The 20,582-nt window shown below is 49.8% G+C and overlaps 1 protein-coding gene across 3 annotated transcripts in view; it reads left to right on the top strand.

Annotated features, from left to right (window-relative positions):
• The window catches only part of PHF14 (PHD finger protein 14), a 2,413,061-nt gene that overhangs the window by 676,398 nt on the left and 1,716,081 nt on the right, over positions 1 to 20,582 (top strand). For all 3 annotated transcript variants that reach the window (XM_069648631.1, XM_069648632.1, XM_069648633.1), the window contains exon 10: positions 8,807 to 8,913. In XM_069648631.1, coding sequence (XP_069504732.1) covers positions 8,807 to 8,913 — 107 coding nt within the window. The remainder of the gene's footprint in view (positions 1 to 8,806; positions 8,914 to 20,582) is intronic.

The following is a 20,582-nucleotide window of genomic DNA, read 5'->3' as shown; positions in this document are numbered from 1 at the left end:
GTGGGGAAAAAAGGGTCTCGTTCACTCCAGGCAAAAAAAAAATCAGTCCTAGAGTCCAGCAAAAGAGCTGGTGGTCTGTAAGGTAGGGAGGAATTAGCACATTTCTGAGCATTCTTCCAAACATACGGGATCCCTCAGGTGGACCGCTCTGCTTTCAGTGTCAACAAGAAATGCATGTTTACTGCTTCAGGTAATTTCCTGCTTGGGGAGCTTTGTGAGATGCCTTGTATGTCTAGTGAGCCTTTGGGCTATGCTTCCTGCCAATCCCAGTCATTTGCTAGCTCTTGGGAGACGACCGAGGACTCACCATGATTTGAAAGCAAAGGATTGGGCTAGGAACTGGTACCTAGAACTTCCGGACATGTCTCTGTGACACGGTACACTTGCTTTCCTAGCCAGGTGTTTGAATTCTCCACTGGAAATTTAGCAGCCTTAACCTTCACGAGTGACAGCTGAGAGGTAGAGATGTAAGTTGTGGGGTCTGTCTGATGATGTCCTCCGTGTTCATTTCTACCAGGTGTCTAGTCACCAAGTCCATTTACTCCTGAAGGTGGCAGTAGTTTACGGCTTTCTGTTGGGACTGGAGTGTGGAGCCTTTAGTCTGCCTGATATCTACTGTTCTATTTTCTGCTTCCTCTGGCCAAACAAGGCCTTCAAATTACAGCACTGTGAAAGGGTACTTGGCTGCTATTTCATTCTTCAACAGGAACCCCAAGCAACACTAATTCGTCTCCATCCCCACTATTACGCAGTCACCACCTCATTCTTTGTTCCTGCAGGGAGATGTAGCCCCCGTTGCGGGTGCCATCAGGTTTCTCCAAACCCATGCTTAATCTACCGATGGAAGCCTGGGTTGGGAGCAACCTAAGGGCTCTGCGCGCGCGCCCTCCTTCGGCACTACTGTTCTCCCTCCTCCCCTGCCTCCAATACCAGCCCCTCAATGCAACCCACCTTACCTTAACTGGGCTGCTCCGCCCGGTTCCTCAGCCCGATCTGCTCTGTCGGCTTGGCTTCCTGGTAAGCAATCGACATGGAAGAAGGGCTCCGAGCAGAGCCACGCCTTCCATTTCCATGGCAACCATTACTCTCCCCGGGCGATGGGGCGAAAAAAGCATTGCGACCAGGCGCTTTTTTTTTCTTCAATTGCTATTAGCACCTTGCGGGTTTGCCTCAGGGTGCTAATAGTAATAATCCTGTGTTCTGAGCCTTCACCGGCCCGGTAATGTCACTGGGCCGGGTGCTAAGGCCCTATCGTCGGTCAGGCCTGTAACTTGGGCTCTGAGCCGTTACTGGACAGTGAAGCCTGCAGAACGCAGGATCATTGCTTAATTAAAGCTTCTGTTAAGGTTTTCTATGGCAGCTCTCTTTCAGTTAAGCCTCTGCATCGTGTCTTCTCTTAGGAAAATGTTATATTGAGAATGAAACCAAACTTCCTTCCTAAGGTAATGTCAGCATGTCATCTCACCTAAAAGATTCACCTACCTGTGTTCTATCTACTGCATTATTCATCAAAGATAGAGAGAAGTCTCACCACCTGGACCCCAAGAGGGCTCTCTGACATTATATCACCCGGATGAGGGACATCAGAAAGGACAACCAATTGCTTGATGGCTTTTCCGGTGCTCAAATGGGCTGTGCTGTTTCAAAACGGACTCTGGTGACGTGGATTGTCCCCTGAATTTGAGTGCCATGACCTGGCTCTCAAAGAAATACTTGAAGGTTTCCAGTTCCTGGCCTACAGTGCTGATCTCCGTTTTAGATGTCAGGCAACCATGCAGGTTTCCTTCTACATGTTAGCCATGCACTAATGCCTGGATTCCTTTTTTCAAGATGCCTGCTATGGTCTTGCGGTGCAGTGCATCACAATTTCCTGTGTATGTGTTGTATGTGTTGGTTCTCATTGTCGTCCCTCCTCATAATAATACACTGCTTTTAGATTTGATCTAAGATGAGGAATCTGTGGAATGAAAGAATGTATTAGAATGACACATTTCACGTTTTTATGATAGATCAGTTCTTTTTCAGACACACCTCATCGCCCTCTGAGCCTAATCTTCATGCTGATAGCTTGTATTCCATTATGTTCTGTGCTCCCTCATTGCTGAGCAACGTGGGAATAGGTAAAGTTGAGGTCATCGGACACAGCCGTCTTCATGTACTATGCATTACATCACGTCTGTTGAAAAGGGCAACAACTTCGCTGAGGTGGAGCCGCCCTACACTCCCTGGTTGCTTAAACTAAAGAGTATTTCATAAAAAGTAATTTTGAGGGGATTGGGTCCTCCGACGTATTCCATATCTTTGACAGTAATCACCACAGATGTGCTGCTTCGGAAAATGGTCTGCGTCCTGCGTCGATATGCTGTCCTCGAGTGCCTGTGTCGAGCCGACGTCACCGGATGTTATAAGCAGGACACACGACACCCGTAGCCTCAGTTCCATTTTTTCAGCGAACGTGTTCGCTTCGAGATCTCGGCGCGCCTCGGTTCTTCTGAGTTCTGTTCTTTCGGTTCTTCGAACCTGTTTGCTGTGAAGATTTACATGTCGTCTTCTTCCAACCCACTGCTGGGTTTTAAGAAGTGTCGGGACTGCCGGTCCAAGATGTCGTTGACGGATTTGCACTACGCCTGCCTCTGGTGCCTCGGTGAGGACCACGACACGGATGACTGTGTAGACTGCCAGTCGTTTACATCGAAGGCCTTGCAGGAGCGTAAGATGAAGCTTTCTGTAGGTAAGGTGGTCAAGCCCCGGATTTGAGGGGCGACTCTCCGTATCGTCCGCGTAAGTCCGGGGGGGGTCTTGGTCCAGGAGTAGGTCCCGCCATTCGTCTGCCTCTTCGAGGCACGCACGGAAGCTCCAGCATCGGTCGCCTTCCTCGTCCGAGGACTCCGCCCGTCAGCAGGTGGCTTGTCCCAACAAGCACTCCACTCCTGCGGAATGGGATTCATTCGACACCTTTCGAGGCTGCTTTGTCAGAGGTACCCCTTGGCACGGTGGATCACCCTAGAAAGGCTCTGGCCAAGGCTAAAAATGTCTCTTTCCCTTTTTCTGTGCCCTCATTCCAGCCTCTGGATTATATTTCTGAGGTGGATGAAGGGTCTGAGGAAGATATGGTTCCTGAGGAGGTACCTGACGAGATTTTGTCTGGGCATAGCCAGATTTCAAGACCTGCGGCCGTCGTTGCACGACACCAGTGGTCTGGACACCTCTCTGGAGGTGGAGTTCTATAGGCCTGAGCCTGGCACCCATGCCGAGTCCTCGTACCGGCGCCTTATGTCGAGGGTCACAGAATACTTGGGGTGGTCTGCGCCACCAGTGACCAAGGTCCACCAACAGACCAGGTACTGCCATTCCATATGGCCTTGCAGAGAAGGGTGGCAGCGGCTTGGACTGCTCCGGAGAGTCTCCCTGCAGTGAGCAAGTCTTTGCCGAGAAAATATCGCCCAGCCAGTAGCGACCCCTGCTACTTGACCACGTACCCCACTCCGGAGAGTTTGGTGGTGCAGGCGGCTACGGCCCCAGCAAAGCAGGTGTCGTATCCTACCATCCATCCTGATAGGGACGACAAGCGTTTTGATGGCTGGCGAAGAAAGTGGTTTCTTCAGGGGGTATGGCGTTACAGGCAGCCAACTCTGTGTGCCTTGTCACGTTTCACGCACACTCTATGGAACTGTATTTCGTTAGCGGCTGAACATATTCACGAAGGGGAGGAACGGGATGGTTTTCTTGCTATTGTGCAGGATGGCAAGGATGCCATGTGAGTCCGTTCATTCGGAGCTGGTCGTGGCAGATTGTGTCAGCCGGTCCATGGTGGCGAGCACGGTAATATGCAGGTTTGCGTGGTTGCGGAAGTCGGGGTTTGCTCCGGATGTGCAAACCCGGCTCCTCAACATGCCCTTTGATGGTGAACATCTTTTTGGCAGCAATGATGACGAGAGCCTTGAGAGGTTGCAGACCTCCAAAGCGCAGCAAAGTCGTTGAGCGCTGCAGTTTGCCAACATCCACCTTTTCTCCTAGGGGAGAGCAATGGAGGGGAGGTTCCCTTCGATATTACTCATCCTTTGGTAAATCGAGAGGAGCTGCAAGTCAAAGGGGCCACCGTAGGAGTACCAGAGGTGGAAAACGGGGTACTCGAGGTGCCATCGCCGCTAGGGCAGTTGCCTCTTTTTCCCCCTCAGGCACTGCCGCAGCCGCTTCAGCTCAGTCATGAGGCCATGTTCCATGGTTTGCCGGTTGGGGGAAGGCTGGCACAGCATCTTGAAGAGTGGCGTGCCATTACTTCAGATGGGTGGGTTCTGGTGATCATAGCTCACGGCTACTGTCTTCCTTTCCCGCAGAGGCCTCACGACAATCCACCAGGGAATCTCACTTTGAAGAGTCCGGATCCGCTCCTTGCGCAGGAAATTCAGTCCCTGCTGGAGAAAGGCGCCATAGAACTGGTGCCTGTAGCGGAGAGGAACAAGGGATGGTATTCCCCTTATTTTTTGATTTAGAAGAAAGATGGGGGATTGAGACCCATCATGGACTTGCGCGGTTTGAACAAGCTCCTCAGGAAGGACAAGTCCAAGATGGTTACTCTCTCGCAAGCCCTCCAGGCCCTTCAACTTCAGGACTGGTTGGTGTCTCTCGACCTTAAGGACGCTTACTTTCATGTGCCGATCCATCCCAAGCACAAGAAGTACCTGAGGTTCGCGGTTGGCGACTCGCACTTTCAGTTTCGGGTCCTGCCGTTCGGATTGACCTTCGCCCTGAGGGTTTTCACCAAGCTCATGGTGGTGGTGGCAGCGTATCTCAGGAAAGGGGGGGATTCACGTCTACCCCTACCTGGACGATTGGTTGATCAGGGCGCGCTCTCCCGAGCAAGTCCTGGATCATCTGTCTGTCACCTGCCACTCCCTTCACAAGCTGAGATTCTCCCTCAACTTAAGTCCCACTTGACGCCAACGCAGCGGCTCCAGTAAATCGGAGCAGTGCTCGACACCTCCCTGGGGGTGTTTTCCCTCCGCAGGTGAGGGCTCATCACATTCGGCAGATGGTGCACAAGTTTCAACATTCCCAGAGTCTCCCGGCGTTCAAGTTCTTGAGTTTGCTCGGCCTCATGGCATCCTGCATTCTTCTGGTGCCAGAGGCCAGGTTGCGGATAAGATCTTTGCAATGGGCTCTCAAGATGCAGTGGTCACAGTCCTCCGGCAGGATGTTCGACCCCGTTCAGGTGCTGCCCTCGGTCACCCAGGATCTTCTGTGGTGGGCTGTCGAAGTCAATCTGATGGGGGGGGCGGGGCTCCATTTTGGCTATCCTGGCCGGAGGTGACGATTGTGACAGACGCATCCCTCACGGGATGGAGAGCTCATGCCAACGAGTTGACAGTCAGCGGTTGTTGGTCTCCATTGGAGTCCAGACCCCATATCTTTTGGAGCTGAGGGCCGTCAGGCTTGCCCTGAAGGCTTTTCTGCCCACTGTGCGAGGAAAGAATGTCCTGATTCTGACGGACAACAGAGTGGCCATGCACTACCTCAACAAAAAAGGGGGGCAGGGTCACTTCCTCTGTGCAGGGAGGCGATGCAGCTCTGGTTCTGGGCCATCCAGCAGGAAATTTCGATCTCGGCAGTTCATCTGGCCGGAGAGACGAAAACGAGATGGCGGACGCTTTGAGCAGGCAGAGCGCGATCTCTCACGAGTGGGAGCTGGCTCAGGAGATTCTCATGGAGATCTTCGCCCTTTGGGGGACCCCTGAAGTGGATCTCTTCGCCTCCAGTGTCAACCGGAAGTGCAAGAGGTTCTGCTCGCGGGAATTTCCTCCAAAAGGGGCCTTAGGAGACGCGTTTGTGGTGGAGTGGTCCTTCCCACTGCTGTACGTGTTTCCTCCAGTCCCTGTCATCCCGCAAGTGCTGCGGAGGTTACGGAGGTTCGGTTCCCGGATGATCCTCATTGCTCCGGCATGGGCCCGGAGAACGTGGTACCCGGACCTTCTAGACTTCTAGTCCATCTGCCCTCCACGTTGTCTTCCCCACCGAGACGATCTGCTCTCACGGGAGGGGGGTTCAGGTTCTCCATCCAGAGATCAGATCCCTCAACCTTCACGCTTGGCTTCTGAAAGGTTGAGGTATAAGGATTGGGACCTCCCTGAAGACGTGATGGAGGTGTTGCTTTCGGCCAGACGGCCTGCAACCAAGTCCCTGTACCATTGGAGAAAGTTCTGCGACTGGTGCAGGGTTAAGAATGTGGATCCTTTTTCATGTGACATTCCTGTGATTGTCTTTTTGCTTTCGTTAGCCCACAAGGGTTTGCAAGTGGGTAACATTAAAGGTTACCTGGCGGCGCTGTCCATATTTAAGCACTCGTCTGAGGAGTGTTCTTATTTCAAGATTACTTTAATTTATCAGTTTCTCAAAAGGGCTCACTAATGTGTTTCCGCCGTCACCTTTCCAGGTGCCTGGTTGGGATTTGAACCTTGTTCTAAAATTTCTAATGGGTGCTCCATTTGAGCCTTTACATTCTTGTCCTTTGAGACTGTTACCTCTTCAAACAGTATTTTTAGTTGTGGTCACTTTCGCTTGCAGAGTGAGTGAGTTGCAGGCACTTTCAGTTAAGCCACCCTTCACTGTGTTTCATAAGGACAGGGTTGTCCTTAGAGTTCGTCCTCCCTTTCTTCCGAAAGTGGGGTCGGAATTTCATTTAAGCCAGAAGGTCATTCTTCCAGCATATCATCCTCCGCCACATCCTGGTAAGGAAGAGGAGAGGCTCCATAAGCTGGATCCTAGGAGAGCTTTAAGTTTCTACATTTCACGCATGTCCTGGGTCAGAGTGGACGATCAGCTCTTTATAGGTTACGCTGGAAGGCGCTTGGGACAAGCTGTTACTAAGAAGACTGTCTAGATGGATTATCTTGGCAATTTCTGAATGTTACCGCTTGGCGGGTAAGGACCCTCCGGTTGGTTTACGGCCCATTCTACTAGGGGTATGATTGCCTCTACTGCCCTGCAGAGGGGTGTTCCTATTCGAAACATCTGTGAAGCAGCAACTTGGGCTTTGGCCCATACTTTTGTACGACACTACTCCCTAGATTCTATCCATGGGCAGGATCTGGCCTTTGGCAAGGCGGTCCTTTACTCTGCAATTTGATTGGACATTCTAAATTTCTATTTTCTAAATTCTTTTTCCCTCCTCCATACGTTGGTACTGCTTTGGGAGTCTGTCAAAGATATGGAATACGTCGGAGGACCCAATCCCCTCGAAGAACAAGTTACTTTCTTACCTGGTAACGTTCTTTCAATGGGATGGTCCGACGACGTATTCCATATCGCTCCCTCCCTACCTGCCCCGCTACAGAATTTCTTTTGCGATTGCAGCTTATGTTTCCGCAAGGCTTTCTGTGGTCATACTGGCAGTAGTTTGATGCCACACGTTCTGGGGAAAAAACTACAACTGAGGCTACGGGCGTCGTGCGTCCTACTTATAACATCCAGTGATGTCGGCTCGACAGAGGCCCTCGAGGACAGCGTATCGATGTCATCGACGCAGGAAGCAGACAATTTTCCGAAGCAGCCCAGCTGTGGTGATTACTGTCATAGATATGGAATACGTCGTCGGACCATCCCATCGAAAGAACTTTACCAGGTAAGAAAGTAACTTGTTCTACTGAAGAACTCGGCATCCTTTAACATTTCTTTGGCTTATTGATGACAAATTTTCTCATTGGCTATAATGTTAATGTAAAAGGATATTTGTACCGCGCACTATCACCACCAGAGTGGTCCCTTGGCGCTCTGGCGGCTCTGAAAAAGGGAAAAGGGGGGGTGAGTTAGTGGGAATAAGCTGGAAAAGTGCACGAGAGCAGTGATGTGCTGTTGGCAGCCTCATCCCGGTGGGTCAGTTGGCTGGGATTGGGGTGTTTTACGGTCGGTAGTCGTCGTGTGCTGTTGTGCTGGTCTATGTGTGGTTAGTTTTGTTGTTGCAGTGTAGTGAGGTTTGTGCGGATTGTTGTGTTGTAGGCTTGTGGTGGTTTGGTTAGAGTTTGAGAGGTGTATGCAGAGGGTTGAAATTGTTAGTGGATTGGTTTATTGGCATTCATGTCCTTGCAATTATGTCTAAGTGTGATGCCTACTATCATTCACTATTCTATCTGAGTGTGGCACTTGCTAATCTTCAATATCCTATCTAGATGCGAGGCAGGCCGGTGATCACGTTTACATACAAGTATGGCACCTGGTAACATTCTCAGTTTCATCCAAGTGTGGCACATGCAAACATTCACATTTCTATCTGGGTGCGACGCAGGCTAAAGTTAAAGAATTCCGTCTCAGTGTGGCACATGCTAACATTCACAATCCTATCTAGATGCAACGCAGGCTAAAGTTCAGAGTTCCATCTAAGTGAGGCAGAAGGTAACATTGTTACACCTGTCTAAATGTGACGCATGCTAATCTTCACAGTTTTCTCTAGGTGTGGCACTTGTTAAGACAATATTTACATTCTATCCATGAATAGATTTAGGCTGGTGGTCACAAATCTCTCTAGGTGTGCATGGTGTAGAACAGGCAAGCTTGGCACTTAGCTGCTTCGCAGAACTGGATTCCTCCACAGGTTTTTGCTCCTAATGGGCTAAGGCAGAGAGCCCTTTTCCGTTTCAGCGATCGACGCTGTACCAACGAAGAATAGACAAAGCATGCCTGCTCATCTGTCACCATTCCTACATCAGTTGGCCATATTGTATACCTTGTTCAACTACAGTTTCTATGTAACCATCTTTTACTGTGCATTTACATTTTTGAGAGTTTAAATGAGACCCCTTTTTGTTTTAATTAGAAAGAAACATGCGTATGATTCAAATACAGGAAACTTTGTCGGAGCAGAAGAATGTAAAGGATAAACTGGAAAACGAACAAGAAAAGCTGCATGTAGAATACGATAAGGTAAGAGATTAACTTGTCTACACTAGGTTTGACATGGGAATGTTTTAGGAGCTGGAATTCTGTGTTACTGTTTTGATGGCACACATACTTGTTTTGTTTAATGGTGTTCCTTTCTTCAACCTCCACCAAAAAGATGAGAAATTGCCCAAAATACATTGTCCTTACTACAGGAAGTTGAAATACTATATTGCATACCCTGAAACCTTTCCTTTGCCCTTTTAGCAGCCATCATTGTCAATGGTGACAGTCAGAAAGCTGACCCTGTCAATAGGGGATGGGTTCCCTCACCAGCTTGGGGCAGGAGAGCTCCCAGGGTGGAAGCTGGAGCCTGTTGTACCCCAGAAGGGGAAGTTGAGAGGGCCCCAGGCCGTTTCCCTTCCACTTGTTCCTGCATGTATGAGAGTACCACCACTATCGATCAACCCATACCAACCTTGCAGGATGCCGGCCAGTTTTGTTTTCTGTTGGCAACTGCAAGTTATTGCATGCCTAGCAGTGAAGGAGCACAACTATAACTGGCCTATGACCGTATAGGGAGAAATAGACAGAAGAGAGCTACGGCACCAGTGACAACACTGCGTGGAAAACCAGTGGAGCACAAACACTCCAGGATCCCGACCAGTGCACGTATTCAGGCATGCTGGTGGACCCACGCATGAAAAGGGGGCAGGGCTTAAAACCCAATTTGTGAGTTTACTTACCTGTAAACCCTCCCATGGAGAAAGGGAAGCTGGGGGTTAGCCCGGGGAACCAGGTGAGACGAATAGCCAATGGAGGGGCTAGTGGGAGGATAAAAGGGAAGAAGGTGAAAGGCAGAGTGTGGGTTGTTCGCATGAGGTCAAAGGTAGTGGAGGCAGACCAAGAGACCAGGTGCAGGTAGAACGGTGCAGAGGAGCGCAGAGGCAGATTTTTCAAGACCTTTGTAAGGTGATGAATTGTCTGGTAAAAAGAAAATTGGTACTTGCGCATAGTTGTGTGTTAGGTGTGTGTGAGATTTGTGGCGCAGGAGTAGGGAGAGTGAAAGGATTGTGACTCCGTAGACATTGGAGTGAGGTAGAGTAGTAGTGTGGGGAGCTTAGTAGTGGGAGTATAGTGTGAGTAAAAGCAAATAGTGTGGAGGAGTGCATATTAGTAGGAAGAGAGTAGTGAGGAGTAAAGTAGGAGAGTGAAGGTTAGACAGTAGAGAGAGAAAGTGATGGAGTGTGAGGCAATGCAGTGTCGCAGAGAGAAGAATGTGGGTTGAGAAGAAGAGGAAAAAAGGAGACCGATGCAGGGAGAGGAACAGGAGGGCATGAAAGTAAGACACCAAGTGACCTCCGTCTCTGAAAGGCACACATTACGTCAAACTACCTTTGGGAGACCTTAGGTCGGGGACAACCTAGATTATTCCCAGAAGAGTTAGAGAGATACAGTGTTTGCATTTCGGCAATCAACATAAGACAGACAGTTAATAGATAAAAGGGTTACTGCTCTTTAGTGATAAGTCTAGGGATGCATGGGCTAAGGAAGGCCTGCCCATGCCTAGGTTAGAGAGGGATATCCTTAGAGGGTTCCTTGACAAATCAAATTAAAAACCCTTTAACTGTCTTCAGGAGTTGGTGCTCTTTTGACACAAAGTACAGTGTCAAATTGCAATGAGTGAAACACGCATTTCTTCATCAAAGTGCATATCCAGGCCACCATGAGGGATAACTGATCGTTTCATGGGATCTATGTGATTCATCTGTTGCTAAATTTCCGGCGACTGAAATGAACACATGTAAAAGGTCTGTTTCTTTTTTGTTTCGAGTCAGCTTCGGGGGTGTCCCCCACAGCCCCCACTCATTATACTGTAAAGTATGGTGAGAGGGGTGTTGCGGGGACAACTCTGCAGCCTTTTTTAAAATGTGTTTTACCGACCCCACCAAAACATACATACCACTAAAGGTTCGAACTTTTAGTAGTTAGAACTTTTGGTGGTATACTTCTTAGGTCTTTTGGTGGGGTCAGTATTTTTGACTCGATAATTTCATCATGTACCTATTCTTCATGTCTTCTTTGTTACAGCTATCCTTTTCTATGAGAGACTGTCAGCGTTGCCCATTTTAACGGATAGACTTCACTAAGAAGTGGGATACTACCCATGGTGTAGCAAATTGGTGAAGGAATGTTAACATTTTATATTTGGGATACATTGGAGAAGACAATCAAGGTCATAAAATCGTGATCTGAGAGCTTTTTGATGGAAATATCATCACCTAAGAAGACGTGTTTATACTGTTGTGGTAAAGTGTCTAAGCAGAAAGCTTCTTTACTAGAAGTATTTAATTAGGCAGGATTTTGTTTACATTAAACAATGTAAGGATTAATCAAAATAGGTGTATTCCTCCACAGAGGAGCAACTGTGATTCTCCACATTAGTCTGTAAACACAACCAGTTGAATATTCGTTCGAGACTTGATTTCAAATTTGCTTAGCTCTTTTTTACATCTGACATGATAGATATTTAACTCTCTGCCAGAGACTTGCATCAATAGCTTGTGAACCTTTGTGATCATCTGCTTAGTAATGCATAAATAGTGCATCATGATGAAAGCTCTCTTATAAAGTAGAAGGTAGTGCAACTGCAAGTTGAGACACTTGTGAAATGTCACTTGGAAGAGCTTCAATCTGTTTCCATTCTATGTGATACATGGAGTTCTTTCCACTTTTGTACTGCATTTTCAGTGTGGTTAAGAAAAATAACTTGGTCTTCCACTATGTAACAGTCAGTAGCTCTTTGATGCAGAGTCTTCCATTGCATCTTAACCAAAGCAGTATTTTCATCTGTGCTGTGTGAGAAACCAGAGGGTGTCTCATCCGTAGTCCCAAGGTTTTCGCTTTCTCTCTCGTGTCCAGGGCGCAGCCATCGTCTTTGGATGCAGACCCTGGGGACGGACCAGTGCAGGAGGATCACCTGGTTGAGGTGTCTTCGGAGAGTGGGGGTGAGGCAGCCAAAGGTGAAATGCGGTATTCCCCCCGCTATTTTGTTTACCCAACCCATCCTATTTTTTAGGATTCTCTGACGTCCTAACTCGTCCCCCCGAACCCCACTGTCTCCCACCTCCTTTTTACACAAACACTGGTTGAGGAAGATGGTGACTGAGAATAACATTAACTTTCACACATCGTACTGGACATGGCCCATTAATCGGGTCCGGCAAAGTCAGGCACTTAATTCTAAGTGCATACACCTGATACCAATTGGCTCTCCTCACACAAATAAAAGGCAGCACCGAGAGAGACGCTCCAAGCAAGAGCCGAACATTTGCGTCAAAGGCAAACCTACTGGGGCACAGCGACGGACCAAGGGACAACGGCAGCGGGTTGAAACCCCCAAAAGTTCCCTACTGGAGGTTGTTGCCTCAGACAGGCTGTGAAAGACATGTGGAGAAGGACGGATCCCACAAGCAAAGACTTCATTGTGTTTCGAGGATGCCAGCAACCTTCCTGGGTGAACGGCAGAGTTGGGAAGGCGAGGGCAAGCCTGTGGTACTAACCTTGGCTTGTGAATTGGAATTGCAAAACCAAGAAAAAGATGCACACAACCTGTGATTGGCAAGCATCCCTAGAGACCGGTGTGTGTTAAAGTTTGAAGTAGCAATATTATATTGCAAGTGAAAGCTGCACGCGTGTGACTGGAATGCGAGGAAAGGCAGATCTGTGAATTAACTTTGAAGTAAAAGGACAGCTGCGAAATCAGTGATGCTATGTAACTCAGTGGTCCGGCGGAAGGAAGTATCCCACATGAATGTTTCTGTGAAAGGTACATTGTTTGAATTGAACGAATAGCAAAAGTAAAATAAAGAAGATAAACTCTAGAGAAGGGGAGAATGAAAGTTAAACCGTGAACTTTGAGTCGAAGTTGTCCTACGGTGGTCTGTAAAGAAAGCCATTCACATTTGAAAGTCTTTGACATCCGAAAGTGGTCCGAGCTCGACTGAGGGAGACCCGAAGTGTAATAAGCTTGGGGAAGGGAGCCCCCTTTTTAGTTTGTATTGAACTGTGTTGTCAGAGGTCTGAGCACGTTAGAGGTGGACCTACGTGAACTATGTTGTGGGAGGTCTAAGCCTGACAGAGGGGGGGACCTTTGAACTTTTTTGTTGAAACATTATTTTGGAAGTGAGGAAAAGACTTGACATGAAAAGCCAGGCAGGCCTCAATCCAGGTTTTAGAACTGTGTATTGTGTTGGAGACAGAGCCAGTGTGTCATCCTGCCTACAGGCACATCCTAACTTTGTGAGGTCAAATGTGGGGAGGAGAGCTGGTACAACTACGTTTATTCTTTGGAACACTGATTTGTTTCCTTTGGCATACATTTCTCCTTTGCACACTTTTTTGTACAAGAAATGGGGCAGGCATTAGGTTTTTGTTAGCATAGGCCATTTTGATTTGACAGACTTCACTGTTTATCGTTTGATGATCAAGACTACCCCCATCTTAGTTATGTCGCAAACTAGGATGTTTTGTAACCCCAACAATTTTAATAAATGTTTTACAAGTTGTACCCATTCTGTCAGTGTCATACTTGTGTTACCATGCCTCCCCTACAGCTTTGACGAATCAGAGGATGTCGACCCTTCTCCCCTATGGGCCTTTCCTATGGGGCTGGGTCGGTGCGTCCACAGTACAATAGCCCCCCATGGGGGACTGCACCGTGAGAGGATCACATGTGGGAGGAACCCCCTGATCTATGCCCACGCAATTGTATTCCTTAACCCCTCTCCAGCATGTAATTCTCCCCTCTTTTGAGCAAACAATATCTGTTCGTCCGGTTAGTCCAATCCTAGAAAATGCATAGTCTGACTTTGACATGTACTCAGAAGATGATGATCAGGAGTCCAAGAATCATTGCCGAAAAGTAGGAAGAGCGTTCTAGTTTTCCAATGAACCTGATTGGACCAAAGCAACTCGATTTTTAAACACAAGGGTTTAAATAGACAGCTGACATACAGGGGAGAGACAATCCGCCGAGGAGGAAACCGGAAAGCTGAGCCGTGGTCTGCAGGACGAGAGTTAGCTGAATGGAATCCGAGAACAGAGGAAGAAGAGAACACGAATAAGGTCCCAGAAGCCAGAACTGCCCACAACGTTGTGAAGCGCCTACCAGAGAGGATGCACCGCTGGGAAGAAGCAGATGTCTGGGAAGCTGCAACAAAGCCTCAAACCTGACGGGAGCCTCCAGAGATGTTGACGCTTCTCAGGAAACACTGGTACCTTCCAGTTAGAACTAAACAGGTATGCAGGTTACCCAAAAGGTACTGCAGGTCCGGGGAAACAAAGGAGTAAAGGCAGAGGCCATAGAACGGGGTCTGGGACCCTGGGAACCGAGTGCAAGTCTGGGACCCACACTCATTTGAAGTCCAAAGGCAAAATCCAATCCAAAACTTGCGAGTCTGGGACTCGCACCCATATGAGAATAGTATACGAAGACAAATGGAATGTTGCGAGTCTGGGATCCACACACGAAATAAGTTTCATGAAAGGATAGGCTTATGGCAGGAGAGTATATCGAGCAGTTATACTCAGAGTCTGGGATCTGCACCCAAAATGGAAGAAGAAAACACAGTGCAAGGAATCCTATACTTTGCAAAGGGAGCTGCACCAAGTTGATGGGTTTAATAGGAGAAACACTACAAGGCGGATTTTAGGGTAAAGGGCCAAGACACTGGATTCCTACAGTTTTGAACATTCCTTTCTTTTTCTTTGCCACTTTAATAGGAGAAAAACAGGGAGGATATTCTTGTTGTGAACAACCTGACTGTTTCACTACTCAAGCCCTGGAGATCCCTTATTCAGGTGGCCAGGAAAGGACCATCACTTTTGGATCCCGACTCTAGGTGTGGATACCTTGGGCAGGGGGTCCTTGGGGAGTGGGGAAGAAACACTGGACGGCGAAACATGGTATCCCCCATTGCCTGACAATTGTCTACTCTGTTTTCCCTGTACCTTTATGGCATACTAAAACTCCCATAATTCCCCTCCTTTCTGTGTCAGCCCAACTACTGAGACATGGAAGACGGCGACTGGGATTAGGAAGATTACCCCTAGAAATATGCAATGGCCCTGTCCCGGTAATAAGGCCAGGCAGGGTCAGGCACTCAGTCATAATCACACACACCCGAAACACATTGACGGCTACCCAGAGTATTAGAGATGAGTCACACAGTGAGCGAGTTGGAGCCTGAGAAGGCACACAAGTTGGAGGTCGAGCAGGTAAAAGAAATGGGTTTCCTAGGCACCCCAAATTCTGTCAGGGGAGAACAAAGTGCCGAGATACTGAGGGCCGAGAGATGAAAAGGCTGCAGAAAGCGTGGCGTGGGAGCTGTGTATCGAAGGAGCCAGAAGGGGGTCGCTCGAGGAAACAAACTCCAAAGAGAAAGTCTGGTACAGGTGCTCGTTCCCCGGGCGTGCGAGAAGGCCTGGGAGTGTCAGAGGGACAGCAGAGAAGACCCTGACCTTGACATGCATCAATCGATGAAGAAAAACCCAGCCGGTGAGTTCCAAGCAGAAGGGAGCCAGGTTTATGAAAGGCGCGAGATACGAATGAAATAAAATGTTACAAAGCGAGGACAAGCGTATGGCGAGAGACGCAATGAAGATGAAAGCTTCAGTTGCCCATTGTTGAAAGAGTGTGAGGAGCAACAAAGTGAAGGCAAGGCGGTGTCTATGTTTACAATACTAAAGAGAGACTTTTTGAGATTGTGAATTACAGAGGGGTCAAAACGCAAGCGAAAGTGAAATAAGAATCATTATATTTGTAGAATTAAGAAGAGGGTCTGGAACCCACGAAGTGAAGATGGTTAAAACAGTGCAGAGGGCCTGATCAAGAGAAATATAGAGGAGCACGAGCTGTATAGACGGCCTTAGTAACAAGAGTGGTCCTGCACAGGGCTAGCGAATACTGTGCATTTGCGAAAGTCTGTCACGTAAACCATTGAAAGATTGGTGAAACCAGTATTGAACTGTTGGGGAAGGGAACCCCATTGTGAACTATTTTTCGCTGATGCCTAATCAGGCCAGGGAAGCCTGAGGAAACTGTATGCTGATGAACAGTGTGAATTCAGAGCCAGGCGAGGGAAGCCTGGAAGAACTGTGCCTCATGGAAATGTGTGAACTAGCCACCCAAGCTCCTAATGAACTTGTATTACAAAGCTATGGGAATGGAGTGTTATTTTCCATTGGCAACCTGATATTTTTTGACTCACTCTTTTGTTAGGGCCAGATTGGAAGTCTCCAACCCCTGTTAAAGTTAAATAAAGGTTTTCAACTCTGTTGTTTTGTGTCCGTGTCTGCCTTCTGAAACCAGCTCTACCTCACATTGTGAACATCCTATTGAAATTTGCCAAAGCAAGTATAGTCCCATGGGGCCTTATAAAGAGAGAAACACTACCAGAAGGATCCTAGGGGAGAGGGCCAAGACCCTAACGTTGGATTCCTACAGTTCTAAAGATGTCTTTAACTGTCACTTTTTGCCCAAGAGACTGGGAACTTTTTCTGTTTGGAACCAGAAGGACATTATATACTTCAGGAAGGTATCATCCTTGCACAGTTAGTTCATGTTATTAGTGTTGGGGACAGAAGTATGCTTTTTGAGACACAACAGGGATGGGTTTTATAACATCTACATTTGAATGGATTCTGTCCACGTATTCCTCATCTTTGATATTCCAGTCTACTTAGAGCTTACTTAGGAAAATATGTTTATACGGTCGAGCGTCGTTTTGTTTCGAGTCTTTGTCCTCGATGGCCTTCATAGCCTTCATAGCGTTCCTTGCGAAGGTCGACAGCTATATGAAGCACACGCGCTGACAGTTACTGCAGTTCTGTTTATTCTGCTTTGCTGCGCTTATTCCGCTTTGCTGCGTGATTCGGAGCTACTCGCCACAGTGAACTTTCGATTGAGTTTATTCTTCAATCAAATGAATTCGATATTCTTCTAATATGTCTTCAACACCGAAGACCGGTTTCAAACAGTGTACAGACAGTGGGGAAAAAATGTCCATTGCAAACCCTCACCACATGTGCCTGTGACGTTTGGGGACAGGCCACAAGGTGGACTGTGGCCCATGTCAATCTATGATGGTCAAGGCCTTGCGGTAAAGGAAGGGGAAACCAGATTCAGGTAAGCCCTCTTCCAAATCCCCAGCTGTTACCCCATCCAAAAGAAAGTCGTCCTCCAAATCGAAGGATGTTTCACCTGAGGGAAAATGTCCATAACATCGGGGGTGATCGAGGTCCGGTTCACGCTGCTCATCCTCTTCTCTCAAGAAGAGTAAGGAACGGTGTCACAGGTCCTTGTCATCATAGTCTTCCTCTCCCGAAAAGGTTTTGTTCACAAAGAAAATCTCGTCTCCTATGGAATGGGAAAACCTCTGCTTAAAAATGCTAGATGTTTTCAATAGACAAGTTCCACAAAGTGCCCCTTTCAAGGAGTCATGGAAGCGAAGCCACCCCTCGGTGTCTGACAAGACCAGTAGGGAGTCCCATATGTCTCCTCCTTGCGCGCCCCTGGGCCCGGGAAGAGATGCTCCTCGACACAAGTCGAAAGGAGTCTTAATCGGCACATAAGAAAACCTGTGCCTATCCCTTCGAAAGCTTCATCTCCAGTATCAAAGCCTTCTTCCGATTCAAGATGGCCGCCGGCAGCGATTAGACGTGCCGACGGCTGCTCCCGCACCCTGAGGCCTTTGTTTGGGACCCACCACCCCTAGGGGCAATTGCAGCTGCGGAGGAGGGGTGCTGCGTTGGGGAGGCCGTGCGGCATGGACATCGGGTGCCGCGGACCCTGATTCTCTACGGCGGCGGCGTGTTTTGGCTGCCACGAGCGAGTGTGCCCGCCCGCGGCAGTGAGCGCCAGTGGCTCGCCCTTGGCGGGCAAGAGGACTCGCGACACGAGAGGAACGGCGGGACCACCCGCTGGCATCTTTCCCCGGAGAAGCTGTCCGCCGCGGAGGGCTGTGACAGCGAGCAGAAGGTGTCTCCTGGGGAGAGGGGGCAGCACAGCATTTTCCCGCAGCTGGCAGCCACCCGCGAAGCGGGTACCTACGTTGGGGGTAGCGGGCTGCCCGGGTCCTTGTCTGCCCCACCGAAGGAGGTGCTGCCGGATTCACTGGTTGTTCGGCTGCGCGGCGGCGAGTGAGGCGCTGGAAGGGGCTGCCAGGCCTGCGAGGTGGCGAGCGCCTGAGCAGGTGAGGAGCGAGCAAGTCTCTGGGGGGGGCGAGGATCGGAGGTCACCCCCCCCCCACCCCTAGCCTGCTCCGGGCCGGGGGCAGGCGAACCAGAGCGGCTGCCCTCTGGAGAGTGGAGGAGGAGGGAGAGCTGTGTTGTGGAGGCCCTGACCTGGAGCAGGAACTGAGGGGGGGCCCTGGGGGAGTTGCTTACCGGGCCCCCTTCCCCATTCTGGCGTTTGTGGAGTCCCCGAGGGTATGGCAGATACTGGTGGAGTGCGCCGGGGCAGGGATCCCCTGGCTGAGGCTGCTGCAAAAGGGGAGGGGCCCTCTCGACGTTGGTTGTGGTATTTGTTGCATCGATTGAGGAGTCTGTAGTGGAGGGGGGTCCCTGACAGCATGCCGTGGAGGACTTGGGGGCGCGCTGAGAGTCGCTTGGGAGCGGGTAGACCCCCCTTGTCCCAAACCACCGGGCTTCCAGGAGCGCAAAGGATCTAATGCCCTCCACACCCAGGAGCAGGGCGCCGCGCTCCGGCCAGCGAGTGGGAGACCCCCTGGGCACCCTCCCCTCCATGTGGTCAGCAATGGATGACTGGGGCAACGATGGAGATAACGGGGACCACAACATGCATACGGCTCGCGATGAAGCCGAGAGCCTCTGACGAGGGGGGGACCTTAAGGGCGAGATGCACGCCCTAGGAGAGACCTTAGCTAAAATCTTCCAGGACCAGTTCCAGTTGCTGAGATCTGATTTAAATATGGCCCTGGGGGGTGCTGAAACAGGAAGTGGCCCAGTTAGGTGAAAGAACAGACATACTGGAAAGGGGCCTGCAGGAAGTGGAAAAGGACGGTACGGCCAATGGGGCAGTTATCGATCGCCTGGACCTAGCGACTCGCAATCTAGAAACCCAACTGGAGGACCTTGAAAATAGGTCGAGACGGATCAATGTTAGAGTGAAACTCCTTCCAGAGTCGGTAGCGGACAGGGAGAAGTTCAGAGAATTTTCATGGACTTGCTGGGCGAAGAGGACCCCGAGGCAGTCGAGCTGGACAGGGTGCACAGAGTGGGCCGGCTCACCCGCGGCCCAGCACTCAACGTGGAAGCGTTGCCCTGAGGGGCCGTTAAATGGGGGGCTGGCGAGTGTGGAGGAGTGGGGGAGGAACTTGGGCCCCGTATTAGACAGAAAGGGGGGGGATCTTGACCGGGTGCCTTCTTGATACCCCGGAAGGTTGGCTGGTAATGGCGCAACATGCCCACTTGATACCTTTAAGTGGCAAACACATAATGTCAGGGGGCTCAACTTCCCCCCTCAAGCGTACGAAACTGGAGCAATTTGTTAGGTCTCACAAGCCAGACGTGCTGGCGCTGCAGGAGACCCACCTGAGGAGGCAGGATCGGGCTCGGCTGCGTCTTACGGGTTATCCCCTGATATGGTTTGCGTCTGGCCCCACGAAGAGGGGGGCGTGGCCCTTGCTTTGGAAGGATTATCGACTTTAAGCTTCAGGAGGTTCTCAGAGATAGCAATGGTAGTTACGTCGTGGGAAGGGGGACTATAATGGGTTCCTGCTATACCGTTGCGTCTATATACATGCCGAATGTGGGCCAAGACCAGTTTTTACGGGATAACTTGAGCACCATCGAGAAATTTCGCCAGGGGCCAGGTGATTCTGATGGGGGGGGGACTTTAACCTGGATTGGGATAGGGTTAGAGACCGCTCCAGACGTGAAGAGATGAGGGGGGCGTTTTGGCCTCCCCCCAATTGTGGGAGAGATGGACAGGGGCTGGCCTCCGCGATGTTTGGCGATCACTGCGGGGGAGCGAGGAGGGCTTCAAATGCCTTTCCGATGTTCATAGGACACAATCCCGAATTGACTATATCTGGATATCCGCCAGTCTAATGGGAGAGGTAGAGGCGGTGGTGGTGGGCCCTCTAGGAATTGCTGATCACAGGGTGGTACAAATAGACCTGAGGCTGGGGAGGCGTAAGCCAGGGGTGTGGGGTTGGAAATTCCCAGGGGAGCTTCTGAGGGACCCTGTGATATGTAGGGAGCTGGACAAGATTCAGGGCTTTTTTGTGAGGAACACGGCCACGAGTTTGAGTACTAGGTGGGACGCTTTCAAGGCTACTCTGAGAGGGGACCTCATCGCCTTGAAGGCGGAGAGGAATAAAATATTGAGGGGTTTGGAGCCCCAGCTTGAGCGGGAGGTGGAGGCAGCTAGAGCCCAATTACGGGAAACCCCCACGAGGAAGGTTTTTAGGGCGTATAGGCTGGCAGAGGGCCAACTGGGGATTTTGAGAAATAAGAAGGCGGAAGAAGCCATGCTTAGGGTGAGGCAAACCTTTTACGCCAAGGCCAATAAGGCAGGCTCTCTCCTAGCCCGCCTCTTGAGGGGGCAAAGGGAACGGAGGGTAAATACGGCCCTTAAAGACCAAGGGGGTAGACGACTAACCCGTGTTGAAGAGATAAAGGAGAGATTA

Source organism: Ambystoma mexicanum, chromosome 2q, assembly GCF_040938575.1.
Source record: "Ambystoma mexicanum isolate Mex_15411 chromosome 2q, UKY_AmexF1_1, whole genome shotgun sequence".
Taxonomy (NCBI): domain Eukaryota; kingdom Metazoa; phylum Chordata; class Amphibia; order Caudata; family Ambystomatidae; genus Ambystoma; species Ambystoma mexicanum.
This window is presented reverse-complemented; position numbering and strand designations above follow the sequence as displayed.